General features: G+C 37.7%; 1 protein-coding gene across 2 annotated transcripts in view; it reads left to right on the top strand.

The window, feature by feature from the left end:
- The window catches only part of LOC127657276 (gephyrin-like), a 123,059-nt gene that overhangs the window by 76,788 nt on the left and 27,151 nt on the right, over positions 1-19,120 (top strand). Inside the window, exons 11-15 of one of the 2 annotated variants that reach the window (XM_052146001.1) lie at positions 7,404-7,445; positions 8,589-8,663; positions 12,942-13,004; positions 15,608-15,650; positions 15,729-15,866. In XM_052146001.1, the coding sequence (XP_052001961.1) occupies positions 7,404-7,445; positions 8,589-8,663; positions 12,942-13,004; positions 15,608-15,650; positions 15,729-15,866 (361 nt within the window). The remainder of the gene's footprint in view (positions 1-7,403; positions 7,446-8,588; positions 8,664-12,941; positions 13,005-15,607; positions 15,651-15,728; positions 15,867-19,120) is intronic. The other variant, XM_052146002.1, reaches the window with a different exon arrangement.

Below are 19,120 nucleotides of genomic sequence, written 5' to 3'. Positions count from 1 at the left end.
GGACCAATCAGCAGTCTTGAACATTTTCTTGAAATGCACATTTTTATATTTAATTACTTACATCCACACATCATGTAAAATTTTATTTTGTTCATTTGATTGTTTGGACCTTTTCTGGGAAGGAAATTTAGAGACTGGACCTCTTGAAACTTGATTGATTACCCCTCATCTAGGACAGCCAGGGGAAATGCACACTCCCTATGTTTAAACACACACACACACACACACACACACACACACACACACACACACACACACACACACACACACACACACACACACACACACACACTCACACTCACTGCATTCCCTCTGTAGAGCGTCCAGCTGTTACGTAATACCCTGCTTGGCTGTGAGATTTCTTGTGTGTGCTAATAATGCATTCTCGCTCTCTCTCTCTCTATCTCTCTCTCTCTTACTGTTTTAAGGTGCTTTTTTTGGCATGACAAATATTTGTGCCTTTGTATTGCTAAAGCATTTGCAGCCTAGCTTGTATAAATAAAACCGGGCAAAATAACATAAAAAAAAAAAAAAAGAATTATAGTGTAACTGACAAAGAAAGTTTACATTTACATTTACATTTATTCATTTGGCAGACGCTATTATCCAAAGTGACTTACAAAAGAGGAAAACATCAGCGAATCATCTTAAGAAGACAGTGGTATGAGAAGTGCTGTATTACAAAGTTTCATAAGCATCAGAATAGTATTCAAGACAGATTAGTGTGCAACAAGAAATTTGTTTTAGTGACTGGTTAAGTGCTCATGGAAAAGATATGTCTTTAGTCATTTTTTTGGAGACAGAAAGTGAGTCAGCTTCACAGATGGAGTTGGGAAGTTCATTCCACCAACGTGGTACGATGAAACTGAAAGTACAGGAAAGTGTTTTGGAGCCTCTTTGTGTTGGTACAATAAGGCATGCTAGGTATGCTGAAGCAGACCCAGTGACTGTTTTGTGTGCCACCATTAGAGCCTTGAATTTGATACGTGCATCAACCGGCAGCCAGTGGAGAGAGACAAGGAGTGGTGTAACATGCGCTCTCTTTGGTTCATTAAAGACCAGATGTGCTGCTGCATTCTGGATCATTTGCAGAGGTCTAATTGCACAGAGTTACAGTAGTCCAGTCTAGTTATGACAAGTGACTGAGCAGTTGTATGGCATGTACAGAGAGGAAGGGTCTTATCTTCCTGATATTGTAGAGTGTAAATCTACATGATCTTGCGGTCTTTGAGATGTGGTCTGTGAAATTTAGTTTATCGATGGTTACCCCTAGATTTCTGACCATTTTGGAAGGCGTTACTGTAGTTGTACCCAGCTGCAGATAATAATACAAATTTAACTACAAATAATCGGAAAAATAACTCACTGTCTCTCATATTGTGGCAGGCAGACACATATTGTGCTGCACCAACATGATCCTACAGAAAATCAGATGGTTACGGAATTTTTTCCACCTAAATTCTGCCCTAATGTACCAGTTTCCAGAAGTGCCTCTATGTGATGTATGTCATGAAAATGGCCTGCACTCTCCGGCTAGCGAGATACTACATATGCAAAGAAATAAGTAAAAGAACACTGTTTTGGTATCAGTGCTGTTATTATTAGGGTTACGTTTAGGGTTTGGGTTAGGAGTTAAAAGTGCGCTTGCGCATGGCTGTTGTTCCAGCTTCCACGACTGAGGCAGTTTGAAAATTCTGAAAACGTAGTCCAATTTAAAAAAATATTTAAAACAAATTCTCGTTAGATCCATCTGGCTTCACTACAGGGTTTTCATTTGCTGTAATTAAAAAAATGTACCGTTAAAATGTCCTAATGTCCAACAGATTCAAACATTGTCGGTCACAATGTCTGGTGAAAATATTAGCACGATGCTTTAGCAACCCCTTTAGTTGATGCCACAATTGTACAGTGTGACATCATCCTAATGATGACAGATGAGGTTTAAACTTTCCCAAAGCTTGCGGAGTCCCCGCACACTGGCAAAAGCATCCTGCATTATTCCCGTTCTGCGTGCCCGACTTTATTTTGGCAGCAAAATGCTTTTGTGCTATGAAAAATCTGAAGAAAATAGTCATAAAAATAAAAAGCCATGGAAATTAGCCAATGTGAGAAATTATATGACACAACCTAATGATTTATTATTTTAATGGTTATTTATAAACTAATAGATATGTGGCAAATTGCAGTTTAGTTGTTTTGTTTTGTCCCCATTGTTGAATGTTTTTTTTTAAATTAAACAATAATTCCATGATGGCCGTTTATCATTAATTGACTTAATTGTGTCATTATTAGTCTATATTGCTTTATTATGCATAGTCCATTGCATTTACAGTGCAAAAAACAAACACAGAAATGAGATGACAGGATTGTTTTCCAATTTTCCGGCAAACTTTATCATTCTCAGACAAGTTGGCCGGCACCAAACTTCCTAATCAGAAACTCTGCTTCTCTCAATCTCTTTCTCAACCCACTTAGATCCTTTGCTTGACCCCTCTTTATGCTTACTGCAATCTGAGTTAGAAAACAAATACACCCCACAAACAGCAGTTGATCCTATTACACTGTACATCATCACTCAGATCTGTTGTTGCATTTCCTCCAGATTTAGATAGCAGTGATCTGTACTCATCCTCCGCTTTGTACGCTTTCTTTTTTTCCCTGTCTCTCTCTTTCCCCTCCTACACTCTCTAGCTACATGCGTGTAGCGCGCATGTGCATGTGCCTGTATGTGTTAGAGTGCGCATGGGAGACAGGCAGTATTCTGCTGTGTATCGGGATAAAGCATGGTAAGCATTGGCTTTCTCCACTCTCATGCGTCATTCTGTTTTGTTGTACACGTGTCTGTTTTGATGTGCATTTGTGGATGTGTAGGGCTCCAGACAGACTCCGAGGGAATCCCTGGCAGCTGTGCCTACTCAGGGTGCTTTGTGAATGGGGTGATTTCAGTGTGTTCTTGCCTGATCTGTGGCGTATGGAGCAGCCACTATGGTTTTATAACAGCTGCAGTGCTCGGGTGTAGTACAGGAGACATTAGTGTGGGGTTTCTGAATGGAGCAGGGCTCAGATAGGTGCCAGATTTCTTCTTTTCTTTTTTAAGTGTCACTCCGAGCCCTTAATTGTTGTGAGTGCATGTGTGCTTGTGTGTATGGTAAGTTTGTGTGTGTAGAGGGGGGAGATATTGTGTTGTTTTCCATTATGGCGTTTGAATGCGCTCAGTAGTTTTATGATAGATGTTTTAAAAAGGAAATTATTCTGTTCAATACAATAACTTCAGTAGTTCAACAACTTCCTGTGTGACATGTCATGTATTTAGCTTCAAAATGCAGAGTAGCTCACATCAACAATATGCATGATGCATTATTGATACCAATTTAAGATAGGTTTGTATTTGTTAACATTAGTTTACACAATAGTTAACATTAACTAACAATAAAAATTTATTTTACAGCATTTATTAATCTTGGTTAATGTTAATTCATACATATATTAATAAATGTTTTCATGAAATATTATATACATTAACTCTTTCCCCACCAGCGTTTTTAAAAAAACTTGCCAGCCACCGCCAGGGTTTTTGACGATTTTCGCTAAACTTTAATGGCCCGCAGAATATTTTCTTCCATGAATATATGAAGATGCTATATATCAAAATAAAGATCTGATTTTATTTTATCTTCATTTGTTCTTTTTTTATTGCCACTTGAACAGAGGTAGGTTTTGTCAAAAACAACATTTCGGACAAAAAGCTGAGAAAAAGGCATTTTTATCAAACAAGTGCTTTAGTATTAGTATGGTGTTCCACTTCTTCACGTTTGAGACGATCGCAGTCTGTTTCTTTGATCAAAGAGTTGCGTACTCTTTCAAAACATGCGCGCCGGTCTTCCTTACCGCATACCACCTAAAACACGGATACCCGGAAAATTCCGTGTTTGGCGGGGAAAGGAAAGAGAACTATTTTCATTATTGATTTTTGTAGATTTTATTGATTAGTCGTTTGCAGTCCTATGCAAAAAATAAGAAAAGAAATATATAGCGTATCGTGACCCTAGTAGTATCATTTCGATCAATGACTGGAGATTCCCACCATGTATGTGGTACAGTATATACAGAGTAGAAGGTAGAAGAAGTCCAGAGTGAAACTCACTACCTGTGCTATGAAGAGGAATTGATTTTTGGCTTGTGTGTACGCTCAGAGGGACAGTGTGCATGTTCACTGAGGCGAGTGTGTGTCGTGTTCACTGGTGTGTAGGAGCAGGGCAGGGTTGGTTAAGGATACACCCTGAAGGGGCTTTCAGACAAAGACAGACGTGGAGAAAAAAGAGAGAGAGATAAAGACTATAATTAAAAAGAGGTTAATATTGAATTACAGTTGCATCTTAGTCCTTTGCAGTAGTGATTCAATAATGACATGACAGAGACAACGTCAACCTCATTCTCTAAAAATAAAAATACATTTGGATACCTTTTTTTTATTTGTATGTATTTATTTTTTTATAGAGAATGATGATAGTACAACATCATAGATAGTTCTGATGTAAAAATATGTGAATATTTTATGCTTTCATGTCACGGCCTTTGGTCTAATTTATAAGGTTTTGTATGAGCAAATGTGGGTCTTGGACTGCTTTTTGTCGGTTTGGTTGATTTTTTATTTTTATTTTTTTTATTTTATTTAGTTGTGCAGAAGATGAACAATTCGATCAGGCATCCAAACTTTTCTCCAGAAAAAGTTTTGGTATTAAAAATGTTTTGCGAATATTACATACATTGTTATTACTTTGTCACATTACGTTTGGTGTGAACAGGCCTTCGTAATGAATAATTGTAAAGCGAGAACTCACTCAAAAATGTGTTAAATGCTACTAGAAATAGATCTACATAAATAATGTTTGTTTCCCAACGGTTAATAATGTTTGTTTCCCTACGATTGGCTTTCGCACATCGGACGAGATGTAGGACAAGGCACTGTTATCACGCACATACTGTAAATGCTAATTGTGTGCAAACTCGGTTATCAATTTGTTTTACGTTTATCAATTTTATGTTAATAGAACTTATAGATTTGGTTTTGTGCTTCACATTCATGTTAATTGCTCAAAACTGTACTCAAATTTAAATTGAACTCTTCTGCTGAACTTAAAATGACAATATAAGCTCAACTTAAATACTTCAAGTGGAGGGAACCTAACTAGCTACTACTAGCAAGACCTAACTAGTGCAGTGAATGCTAGCATGCTAATACTTAATGCTTGCTTGTTTGAAATGCTTTGATTAGCATAACGATTGCTCAACGAGTAAAGCAAATTACTGTAGAATAATCAAAATTGTAGCTTTCCTCAATTTATGCTCAAGCTCCATTATTCACCATAATGGTAACCCCAAAAACTTTAACTTTGAAAAACTCTTTCGATGTCCTTTGATAATGATTTGGGTAGAATTGAATGTAAAACTATTGAGCAGCCTCCGGAGTTGTAGCAAACTGAGAAGTTTGAGATAATAGACGGCAAATTTCTAAACAAATGACACACTTTACCTTTTAGAAACACATGCTAAAATTATGTGTTGGTTTGAGAGAGAGAGAGAGAGAGAGTGAGAGAGTGAGATAGAGAGTGAGTGAGTGAGTACCTGGCTCTGTAAGTGTAATAAATAGACATTGGCAGTCCGATGGCTCTTTGTCCCCGTTTGATTGATAAATAGAGGGTAGATTGAAGGTTAGCCGAAGGAGAGAACAGGCCCCTGCGGTTGCCGTGGAGAGAATGACATGGTCCTGTCATTGAATCTGACAGGTGTGTGACAGTTGCAGAAGAGATGCATATTGTATCTGGCACTGGCTCTGCATGTAATTCTTTCCTTTATGTGTGTGTGTGTGTGTGTGCGTGCGTGTGCGGTTAGAGGCTGGTGCAAGACTTCAAGGGCAGAGAGAGAGATGTCTTTGTGCACTGGTCTAATATACACCTGACTGGTGCGTTGTGTGTGCATGCATTTGTGTTCGTCCATTTTCATTGTTCCAACCCCAGTTGCAGTTCTCCTTATTCAGAGACCATTCTATACATTCTATATCTCAGGGCCATTCTATAGCTCACCCATATTCTTCCATTTTTGGGCTTGGCACTGACCACTGACCTTAGAACCGCTCCTGCATATTATTAACAAACAGCACAGGTCACTCATTTTACATGAGCTAGTCTCTGTCACTCTGTGAACTTCACCAGTCACAAAAACATGTAGAAGACCAATTATGATTTTATTCCTTATATTTTTATTTTGTTGTTAAGGAATATTTCATCACATGTGTGGCACAGCAAACAAACCTACGCCATCCTAGATAAACTTTTGAAACTAGTATAATTTCCACAGAGACAAAAGTTGTTAGGACAGGTGTGAGAGATGTTTTCTTTAGTATATAGTTTGTATGTCTTGTGTAACATTGTATTACTCGCCAAAGCCCATTTTTACTCTAATTTTGTGCTCGGCGGGTGTTTATGTAGGACCCTGTCAATATGTAAAATACCTCTGTTTTTATTGGCTAACTTTGCATGTGAAATCATATTTGTATCTTTTTCCTTTACGTTTCTGCCTTCTATGCACAGTGATGCTGTGTTTTTGACAGCAAAACTGAGCTTTTTGAAAACGCTCTCCCAAGCGGACACATTTGATTAAGGCACCTTTGCATTGCAGTGTTGGCAGGGAAAACTGAGATATCTGAAATATATGATGTATTTGTTGTCATGTCAAGCATTAAGGGGATTTAAGAGTTTTCATACATTTCAGTGTGGACGAGCAACTTTTGGAAAACACTTGAAAATGGCAGTGTGGACGGAATGTGTTTCGAAAAGGAAAACGCTGTTTTCAAATGTATCTGGATTAATGTATACGTAGCCTGAGTTTCCGAATACTGAATAGGTGTTGATAGGTAAAATCTGGCTGTCATGTCTTAGTGTGCATAGTTGTGACATCATAACTATGACGTTTTCTGAAGAGACATTTTTTCAGCTTAATTTACATAAATGGACTGCAGGGGGAGCTTTGCGTTGTGAATGTTCGAGTATGCCTACATTTTAGATTTAACTCTTTTTTTTTTTTTTTTATTAATTTTTTTTTTTATTTCAAAAGAGCAAAGAAAATCCTGTTTTCCTTCACATGTCCCTTTAAAAACAGAAATGTAGGCATTCAATGTTTTTTGCATGTTTCATTTTGTGTTCTTTCTGTGGAGATCTTTACAAAAGTGTACAGTTGTGTCCAGTCGAACTGACAGTGGGCTTGCTGTGTCCTTGTGTCTTGAATGTGTCCTCTCCCTGCAGAGTTGCCTGTGTAATGACTGAAATGCTGTTTGTATGTGTTTCCACTGCCTGTGGCTGCAGTGCTAACCCTCCTCTTCCCTGTTCCCTCTCTTCCTACACCAGGCCCGGCTCACCTCCTGCTCATCCACTTATAGTGTCACAGAGGTACAGCATGTTTTACACAGCTCTGCCCATCACCCTGCAACTAGCCACGCCCCTCTCTCCGATACTCTGCTAATTATTGCTCGCACACCTTATATGTGCACAACAAATCTCTTTGCAGCAAGTCTGTTTCATCAACAGTCACTTTTATTTACCCCAAAACTAACTTGTATTCCATTTAATCTCATAGTTTGTGTGGTGTGTGTGTTTGTTGGTATGTAATTCATCAATTGATGCCTTCAACCATCAATTATGTACGAATTCTGAACTTTTCTGTCCTGAATAAGTATAAAGTGGACATATAACCATTAATAAGAGAAATGTGTAACATGCAATTAATACTGCAATATTTCATTATTTACCTTTCATTGTTTAATTAAAGCTGCTTTTAGTCATTTTTTAATACCTTACTTAAAATGTCCCTACAATTTGACAGAAAAATACACTGAAATAGGTGTCCCTCAAGACAAAAGGGCAAAGTATACTTCAGTTTTCCACATGCCGCTACGTCTTGTGCACAGTGTGCATAACGCAAAATTCGTCATTAACACAGTACATGCAGACAGTTTTTCTAGACAGCCCGCATCAGTGCAAGTCATCTGTGCATGCGCCTGGCATTGACTGTGCTAAAGAGTACCACAAAGCAGTCATATTGTGCATGCATTTAACAGGTCTATACAGACTCGCAGTCAAAAGTGTGCACTTTGAAAGGCTCGAGCGCTCGATCAAAGGCAAGCCATAATGACACGAGGAAATACGAAGCATGCCCTAGCGTTAAGTATGTTATTTCTCATGAGCATCTACTTTACTGCAACACTTCCAGTTTCCCAAAGTAGAAGGGTTACAGAAATGAGCTTTAATACAATCACAATTGCTCATTACCCACATAAACCTCCATTTGTTCTTTGAAATCAGCCGAATCTTCAGTGTCATACACTGTAGCTGCTTTACTCATCTTTAGTAAAGTAGTAGTAGTGGGAGGATTTTGCTGTCATTATGTTTTGCTTGGTTCCCCCTCACATTTTTCATGTCAGTGTTAGCTGATCCTTAGAGTGTGTACGTGTGTCTGTGATAGTGTATGTTAAAAAGTATGTTTGTGTGCTGATGGCTGTGTCAGGTGAGTTACTGTCCTGTGGCTTCCTCCAGGCCTCACGGAGAGAGTTCAGGGCTCATCTGGATGAGGTCATCACGCTCAAGTCAAGGTACTCTACCTTGGACCAGGTAAACGGATATTCCCTTTCTCCCCTAACCTTTACATGAATCAGCTCTCAATCAATCACATAACCATGCACTAGCATCTTCCCTCAAGAGTTTTGCACATGGCCCACAGTCTATTGGTGTTTAAGTCAGGGCAGTTTGGTTTGTTAGTGTCTTGTCTTACACCATCTCTCTGTTCCAAATCATAGTGAACTTCTTTGCTATCTACTGCCTACAAAGCCAGCTGCCTTTTGATTCGGGATGCTTTTCTTAGACAGCAAATAATCTGCGCATCACATAAATAGGACTCTCACGTGAAGCGTGTAGGAGACTTGACTCACAGTTCATTAATTAATTTTTTTTTTTTAGTTTATTCCAATAGTGTTTGATATTAGCATATTGCTAAGCTAACAATGCAATACTATAATAAACATAATCATTAATAATGCACAAATATTAGGTAATTATGTCCATTTTTAATTTGATGGAACTTTATTATAAATGCTTTTCCATATGGAATTCATGGTCTGCCTATATATATTTTTTGTCTTATTTTGTATTTCTATAAATACTTTATTTTCTATTCACTTTTTATTTTTATTCTATTTTTTTTATTATCTCTGTCTTGTTGTTGTGTTTTTTGTGCACTGGACACTTCTGACACAGATACAAATTCCTTGTATGTGTAAGCATACTTGGCAATAAAGCTCATTCTGATTCTCATTGATAATAATAATATTAAATACTAATAATGTGTACATTGTCATGTTGCTAAGATAACAATGTAATACTGGGCATATTGGGCAATTTTGTTCTCTTGTAGTTTGCCTGAACTTTATTAATAATGCTTGTCCATGTTGAATTTATATCCTATTTTAAGTAAGTAAGTAAACTTTATTTATATAGCACCTTTCACAGACAAAAATCACAAAGTGCTTTACATGTAGAAAAATAACAATTTAAACAATTAAGAAACAATTATACAAAGCATACAACATGATAACTAAGTTAACTGAAAGCTTGTCTGAATAGAAGTGTCTTCAGCTGTTTTTTAAAAGAATCAACACAATCAGCCACACGCAACGACAAGGGCAGGGCATTCCACAGTTTGGGAGCAACTGCCTGAAAAGAGCGGTCTCCCCGAGTTTTAAGTCGGGTTTTGGGGATCATCATGAGATTTTGACCTGAGGAACGAAGAGTGCGGAATGAAGAGTAAGGGGTCAACATGTCTGCAATATATTTAGGGGTCTGTCCATGAAGTGCTCTAAAAGTTAAAACTAATATTTTATAATCGATTCTATATTTTACTGGAAGCCAGTGGAGAATAAATAAGATCGGAGTGATGTGAGTCCTTTTGTTTGTTCCTGTTAATAGCCTGGCTGCTGCGTTTTGCACCAATTGGAGACGGTTAAGAGAAAATTTGTTAAAACAAATAAAAAGAGAATTACAGTAGTCTAAACGTGACGAAATAAAAGCATGAATGATCAACTCCATGGTAGCTTTGGGTAGTATTGTTCTCAGTTTAGAGATATTTCTCAAATGATAAAAACAGTTTCTGACCAACTGTCTAGAATGACCATCCAGAGACATTGATTGGTCGAACTGAACACCAAGGTTTCTTAGGCTCAACTGGACGGATGAGTCCAAGGAACCGTGGTGTTGTTTGATTTGGGGTACTTTTTGTTCTGGAGCAATGATCAAAGTTTCAGTCTTTTTTGTATTCAGTTGTAAATAATTGTTGTATAACCAAGTCTTAATGCATGACAGGCATTCCAATAAATCAGTTAATATACCTAACTCCGACTCTTTGAATGTCATCCGCGTAAAAGTGATAAGATAATTTTAATAATAATATATTTATAATTTATACATTAGCATGTTGCTAAGCTAACAGTGCGATACTCTAATAAGCAGTAAAATACTGTACATAGCACACATATATTAGAATAGTTAGTACATTTTTAATGTGATTGAAATGTATTATTAATGCTTTTCGATATAGAATTTATAGCCTATGTAATAATAATAATAATAATAATAAGTTATATGTTAGCATGTTGCTAATCTAACACCACGATACCCAAATAAGCGTAGCAGTACATCTCGCACAAATATGGAGTAATTTAGTCAATTTATTATTTGTTTAAACTTTACTCCTACTTTACCTTATTGTATTTATGGCCTATATAATTATAATAGCAGGCAAATAATAATAATTCATATTTATAATCAACATTTCTCCTGACTTGTCTGCCATCTTGGATTTATGTTTTTACTGATATAACAGTGCATTCGGGGACTGGCATCTTTTCAAAGGTTAAATCTGATGCTCCTTTAATATTTGTCCAAAAGTAGGTATCTTAGAAGGGAACATAATTATTTTGGCTGAAATCTCGTCAGAAATGTGCTTATGAATGCCGTAAATGCTGTATATATAGGCAGCTCACTAGATTTTGGAACAGAGCACCTCGCTGTCTCTCTCTCTCTCTCTCTCTCTCTCTTTCTTTCTCTCATCCCTCTTTTTCCAAGGTAATAAAATGGCTCACCAGCATTTCAGCTATTAGTTCCCACACTGTCTTATCAATCATTTCTGATTTGTTAATCATAGAGCAGAGTTCCTCTTATTGGGCCTGACACTCACTTGTTAATAATTTATTCCCCATGACTGTTCCCCAATTACTCCATCTTAATTTTACTGGTCAGGGTTTAACTCTCATCTGGCTTTATGCTGACGCATCACTCCACCCTTTGTGTGTGTGTGTGTGTGTGTGTGTGTGTGCAGGGACGTGTGCGTGTGTGGAAGTGTGTGTGTGTGTGTGTGTGTGTGTGCGTGCATGGAAGTGTGTGTGTGTGTGCGCGTGGACGTGTGTGTTTGTGAGCATGTTTTCAGTCCACTGAGTCCTTTGGTCCGGCTCTGAGTTAAAGAGATGTGACATCTCTACCTTGCATTCATTGCCTTTGTCCATTCCTTCAACCCCTCCTGTGATCATTTGTTACTCTTATCTTCATTCTGAGTTCATGCTGTTTGATGAAGGGAGGTTAGATGCACAAACACGAGGAGAGAGGAGAATGAAAAGTAGTATTTGTACCACGGATACAAACATTTCCTTGTAAATAAAGAGGAAAATGTATGCCTGGTAAGCATAGACAAATGCCTAGTTGACAGGATAATACAATTCTTAGATCTGTTTGTGTTTGTATGTACATTTGTGCTATTGGGGGTGTCTTATACACTGTCTTTGTGTTGAGTGTAGACAAATCGACCAGCATAGTGTTTTTTTTTAATAAATAAATATGGGTTTCAGGATCATACATGAAGAATCCTCTGAAGATAAATGCACATTATATGTAGCACATTACAGAAATCTATGAAGGGTCTACGCAAGCAGCTAAATTAGTTTCGTATATACACACTAATCTTGTACAACTCTCTTATATAACTCAAATACCCAGAGACTGATTATATATTTGTTTAGGACTGTCAGAAGATTATTTTCTTACATATTGAATTTGATGAACTTTGCCTCAAAATGTAGTATTATATTTGTATTATAACATACAGTCAAAATGTAATATACAATTTTTATGCATCTTTTTTTTTTTTTTTTTTACTAATTTAAAGGGGAAAAAATGAAAAAAAATTCAGTTGGAATATAAAGTTAGATAAACATGTGTAAATACATTTCAGTAGCCCTAATATACAGTTTTAATATGCTTTTTAGCAGCAATTCTTATGTTGTCATTATCATCATCATTCGTTAATTTACCCATCTGTCCATCATTGGTCTTTTCTGACAGAAATCTCCCACACATGTGTACACACTCACACTCATATTCACAGTCTGTTCAGACCTCACATGCAGTAGCACAATATAATACAAACTCTGACCTGCTCTTGTGGCCATTAGCACACTTGAGCCCACAAAATGCCAACAAAACTTTTGTGACTGTCATCTATCTTTATCTGGTGTCCTCCAATCTTACTGGTATGTGCTGTGTGATTTTGCTAACTGTGCTGAGCTGAGTGATATTTGTGTCTCACCAAGCCCCTCTTCTTCGCTAACCTGTGCTAACTTCCTGGCTGGCTTAACGCCCCTTAACTGAATGACCGTCCAATCAGATCGCTTCACCTCTCAATGCTCGTTTTGTTCATCACTCAGCTTGTTTTGTGTAAACTTGAGTGACTGCAGTCTTAAAGAGCCTTTTACTCATTCGGTTTTCTTTGTTTATTTATTTGGTCTCCCAAAGCTTCTCCTTTGCTCTGTCTGTTGTAAACCCTTTTGTTTCTGTTCATTGCCAAAGCTCCACTCTAGGCTGGAGGGGCTCAACGATGATCACCGGGGACATAGGACCTTCGACTCGCGAGTAACTATTTCCCACCCACGCAAAAAAAGGAGCTGCTTCCATCTGCAAACTCTGCTTTGCGTCAGGAGTCCAAACTCCTTGCTTTAAACTCTTCTCTTTTCTTGTCGTTGTTTCGTTATCTCTCTCTCTCTCATTTTTATTTGTCTGTAGATGTCACTCTATCTAACACTCTTTTTTTTTTTATTAGACATTTGGTGTGTTGGAGTCTCTTGTGGGCATTTAGTTCTGTTTCTTAGATTTTATTATTGTTTCTTTCTTTCCTTTTTTCTGTTCTTTTAAGTTTTTATCTCCATTAGATACAGTGTTTTATTGCTGTTTGCTGTATGTTAGCTGCACCTCATCTACCGTTTCTCTTCCTCTTCTTTTTCCTTTTACTCTTGCTTTCCCTCTGCCTCTTTGTTTTCCTTTTACTCTTTCACTTCTATATCCTCTTCCTCTCTTTTAAATTGTCTCTTCCTTTTCCTGTTCCTTTCCCCTTTTATTCCTTCATCCTTTTCCCTTCTTCTTTCTCTACATTTTCCTTTGTCTCCTTTTATTTTCCATTTTCCTCTATCTTTCTCATCCACTTCCTCTTTCCTTGTCTCTAAATCTCCTCTTCCTTTCCCTTTTTTCTTTGTCTCTTTCTTTTTCTTTGCATTTTCCTCCTCCTTTTTCTTTTCCTCTCTTTCTCATCCACTTTCTCTTCTTTTTCCCCATCTCCGTTAATCTCCCATTTTCCTTTACCCTTTTCCCTCTCTCTTTCCCATCCTCTTCCTCTTCTTTTTCCCCTCTCCCTAAATCTCCCATTTTCCTCGTCCTTTTTTCTCCTCTATCTTTCTCAGCCACTTCCTCTTTTTTTCTCTTCCTTTTCCTCTTCCTTTTCCTTTTTTCTTTGTCTTTCTTTTTCTTTCCATTTTTAACCTCCTTTTTCTTTCCCTCTCTCTTTCTCATCCACTTCCTCTTCATTTTCCCCTCTTCCTAAATCTCCCATTTTCCTCGTCCTTTTTTCTCCTCTATCTTTCTCAGCCACTTCCTCTTTTTTTCTCTTCCTTTTCCTCTTCCTTTTCCTTTTTTCTTTGTCTTTCTTTTTCTTTCCATTTTTAACCTCCTTTTTCTTTCCCTCTCTCTTTCTCATCCACTTCCTCTTCATTTTCCCCTCTTCCTAAATCTCCCATTTTCCTCTTCCTTTTTCTTTTCCTCTCTCTTTCTCAGCCACTTCCTCTTCCTTTTCCCCATCTCCCTTAATCTCCCATTTTCCTTGTCCTTTTTCCCCTATATCTTTCTCATCCACTTCCTCTTTCCCTGTCTCTAAATCTCCTCTTCAATTTTCTATTTCTCTTCCTTTTCCTCTTCCTTTCCCTTTTTAAGTCCTCTTCCATTTCCTCCCATTTACTCTTCTTTTTCCTTTTCCTCTTCCTGTATCTTTCTCTAAATCTTGCTCTTTCTTTCTGCTCTGTGTTGATCATTGATTTGTCGTGTTGGTGCTAGTCTGTTGTAACTGGATCCTGAGTAGAACGGATTTGGGACTTGCTTGTGTGTCTCCCCCTATAGGCCAGGGGCATTGCGTCTCAGCACGAAGGACACATAAAGGGCTGTTTATAAAGCTTTTATGCACTAATTCAAACACTTTAATAATCTCTAAACATCTATTTCACTATGGCCTCAAGTCTATGTGTATTTTTTGCATGGAAATGAATTGCCCTCTCATACCATTACTCTTGGCCTAAGGGAACTCCATACTTTATAATAGTATCTATTGGTATATTTGACAGTTACAGCTGAATGTATACTCAAATTTGCTATTATTATTATTATTGTTAAATATTCATGGGTCTTTTTTTAAGATGGATTTTTTACTTAAACTGTGTGAAAAGATAACAGGATTGGTGGGAGAGCTTTAATTTTGCCCCCTCTTATGGGGTTCTTACTGTAGCTAAGTCAACATAATATAACAATTGACCTTATTTACTTTCTTAGTACTTGTTTTGGGCCCTATTGTGCACAATTTTATCAGTGCATGTTATTCCAAGAAATTAATAATTAAGAAATAATTTTCGGAATACTTTTTTATCAAAATGTAATAACTTGCTCCACCTCTGAAGCAACATACCTTTTCGTATGCTTCCAAGGCCATGCACGCAAGGACAATATTGTTAACCAGTAGCCAAATCATATTCTTTTTCATATTGAATATTCAGATTTACTATGCATTTATGGATTTGTTTCATTCAAATTTGTTTTGAATGCTATTTCATGTTGACATGTCAGCTACAGTATATCAGATATGATTCAGATCTGGGTACTAGTATACAACACACCATGGAACTTCACAGACTCATTATGACATTATGTCAAGACCATGATGATAATGATAATAATGGCAGTAGAACTGAAATGTTGTTTTCAGTTTGTTTGTTTTGTAGCTAGCTTCTTTGGTTGTTTTGTCTGAATGTGTAGATGATCATTCTGATCTAAATGAATCCTGTCAGTGGAATGCTAAATCTCCTGGATGAAGAATGGGGCTCCTTTTGTGCTCTAACTCTCTCTCTCTCTTTCTTTTTCCAATTCCCTTCTCTCTCTCCCCCTCGTTCCCTCTCATTCTCTGTCTCTCTATCTCTCTGAAGGTGCAGTCACGATGCAGCAGCAAGGAGAACATCTTGAGAGCAAGTGGGTGACCAACCGTGCTTTATTAGTGATGATGTGTATGTTTGAATGTAGTATGTAAACTCTCACTCTTGGTCTCAGGTCACAGTGCAGTGGACATCACCAAGGTAGCTCGAAGACACCGTATGTCCCCATTCCCCCTCACCTCTATGGACAAGGCCTTCATCACTGTGTTGGAGATGACTCATGTCCTGGGTACCGAAATCATCAACTACAGAGGTAAGAACCATGTTGCGCATACAAAACATTACAAACTAGTCCAAAGGCCTTTTGACATCATGTCCGATGTGACAAAATGTCATGTTAGTAAAAAAAGAACAAATTAACACATTGTTATTCATATAAAAACTATTCATATCGAGGGATAAGGGATGTAAATTGAGCAATGTTCATAGTTGATTGTCATTAGAATTAACAATTAATTGTTATCATTAATACTAATAAGGTTGAATACTCCACATGTATGGCATGTAGCCCATGTAAAAACTATTTCAATAACTATTCTGAAGAAGTTAGAATATTAATGAATGAATTTATTTAGTATTCATTTACTACTGTTAATAAAAATGTTTATAGAAAATGCAAATACGACTCTCCAATAAAACGTTATAGTGTGGACCAGAAAATATACTTAGACACTACTTTTATGTGAATGTCTTTGGATGAATTGTTCGCCATTCGAACGATTAAAAAATTTACGAAACCACGGAGTAAAAAATTATTATACGCCAACAAGTGCTGAAGTCACCATGCTCTTGATGCTTTTCTGACTTCCACCATTGCTCTTGCTTTTTTCATCTTTAATGCCTGTAGCTCCTCATCTGTCACACATCTGTTCTTTCCTTCTTTCACCCAACATCTCTCTATCCTTCCAGCTTTAATCTTGTTGCTCCAGTCCATTCACCAGTCTTCTGTTGTTTTCAACTCGCTGACCTCCTCTGAAGCTTTGATGCCATTTGCAGTTATCTGAAGCAGAGTATGTGAGTGGTACAGAGTGGAAGAGGAGCTGTATGATTTTGCCACAAGGAGTATTGTATCAGAATACAGAGCGTCAGTGTTTTCTCTCACTCCAAGATCGTTCCAATACCGCTCTGTCACGAGCGTAACACAACGGGCCAGAGTGCAATTACATCTCAGCAAGATTCCACTAGATGTTAATAGACTATTAGCAGTCAGAATGAAAGATGGAATTTGTGAAATATTATTGGAAACAATCAAACATATTAAATGCTTCCTGAATACTACTGATGGAGAGGGTGAAAGTTAGAGTGGGCATGATCAAAGATTGTTTTTTGTGGGGTCTTTTTTTTTCAATTCCCAAGGCATTCTAAGTCCTCGTGGTGGCATAGAGACTCGCCTCAATCTGGGTGGCGGAAGACGAATCTCAGTTGCCTCCACGTCTGAGACCGTCAATCCACACATCTTATCACATGACACCCATACACCTACTTATTTATGTGATTATCTAATCAGCCAATTGTGTGGCAGCAGTGCAGTGCATAAAATAATGCAGATACGAGTCAGGAGCTTCAGTTAATGTTCACATCAACCATCAGAATGGGGAAAAAATATGATCTCAGTGAATTTGACCGTGGCATGATTGTTAGTGCCAGATGGGCTGGTTTGAGTATTTCTGTAACTGCTGATCTCCTGGGATTTTCATGCACAACAGTCTCTAGTTTATTCAGAATGGTGCCAAAAACAACAAACATCCAGTGAGCGGCAGTTATGCAGAGAGTAAAATCTTGTTAATGAGATAGGTCAACAAAGAAAGGCCAGATTGGATCGAGCTGACAGCAAGGCTACGGAAACTCTGATAACCCCTCTGTACAATTGTAATGAGCAGAATAGCATCTCAGAATGCACAACACGTCGAACCTTGATGCGGATGGGCCACAAAAGCAGAAGACAATGTCGGGTTCCACTTCGTTCTGATAAGAATAGAAAGCTGAGGCTGCAGTGGACACAAGCTCACCAAAACTAGACAGTTAAAGACTTTGATAAAATCATAGCTTGGTCTGATGAATCTCGATTTCTAATGAGGTACTCAAATGGTAAGGCCTACTATTTGTGTTCCTCAGCAGAAATCTAAATACTCAAACCAGCCCCCATTCTGATGGTTGATGTGAACATTAAGTGAAGCTCCTGACCTCTATCTGCAGATTTTATGCATTGCAATTCTGCCACATGATTGGCTGATTAGAAAATCGCTTGAATGAGTAGGTGTTCAGGTGTACCTAATAAAGTGGTCAGTGAGTGTATATTGGGAGTGAAAATGGAAAACCCGGAGTGGTGTTGGAGTGAAGTGATTACAGAATGCTTGGAGCAGGTAGGGGAAATTGCTTTCACCCTACTCCACTGAAATACTCTGATCTGAAATAGGTTCCTGTGAACAGTTTCCACACAGCTATGCCATGTGGCTACCTCCAACACAAATCAAATTGTAAAAGCTTTCATTTTGAATATTGGAAAAGCTCTAGTACATTTTTCATTCTCCATACCAAGGACACACTGCAGAGTTTTCCAGGTCCCACAGGCTAGAATACATTCCATAGTTTTTATTTACTTTATGGTTGCTGCACTGAAAGCTGTTCCTCTGTTTTGTGTTTAGTTTTAAAAGCCCATGTTATTTATTTTTGGTGGCTCGTCTGTTTTCACAGCCATCCCTAACACCCGTTTTACATCACAGGCGCAATCGGCGCATGAGCAGAACGGCACTCATGGTAACAGGTTTCAGCATTCACATCGGAAGCGTCGGCAGTGCGTCAGAGATTAGCGTGAGCTGCAGTGCAGCGGTATTTTCAGCTCTGATTCTATTTTTGCAGTGCCACTCGCGCTCAAATAAAGTGACTGTGCACTGTTGATGGATAAAATGAATGTGATTTGACACAAAAAAGCACACAATGCACAGAATAAGCATATATTAGTAGTCTAGTGTGTCTTTATATTAATTAGATCACATATGTAAAACAAATGAAAAGAAGAAAACAATTCCAGGAGATTTAACAATTCAAACCAATTTAAAATATTTAAAATATAGATCTAAATCAGAAGTATGGTTTATCATTTAAAACTACAACTTATGAGCCTACAAATATGAGTAAAAAAATCGGGTCTTTTACGTACTATTAAACCCAATCACATGTAAACACATGCACATGACGGACTGTGACGTTGGTAAATTCAGAACTTACCTCATTTGTGTTCAACAATGGATGATACAAGACTGATTGTGGAGGCGGAGAGCAACAAAGTGCTCTTTTGTTTACCTTTTAGATGCAAATGTGGTCCTCCTCCTCATGTTAATACGATTTCATAACAATCAAATTTGTAATGCTTATCAATGACCCAATCCTGATAACCATTTTATAAATTATGGTCTTTATTCAAATAAATACTCCCCCGTTGTAACATAGAAAAACTCTTTCTGTGAAGAGTTATAACGCTTTATAGTGCTGTGACGTTATAAAAAT

This window comes from Xyrauchen texanus, chromosome 16 (assembly GCF_025860055.1).
Source record: "Xyrauchen texanus isolate HMW12.3.18 chromosome 16, RBS_HiC_50CHRs, whole genome shotgun sequence".
Lineage (NCBI taxonomy): Eukaryota > Metazoa > Chordata > Actinopteri > Cypriniformes > Catostomidae > Xyrauchen > Xyrauchen texanus.
This window is presented reverse-complemented; position numbering and strand designations above follow the sequence as displayed.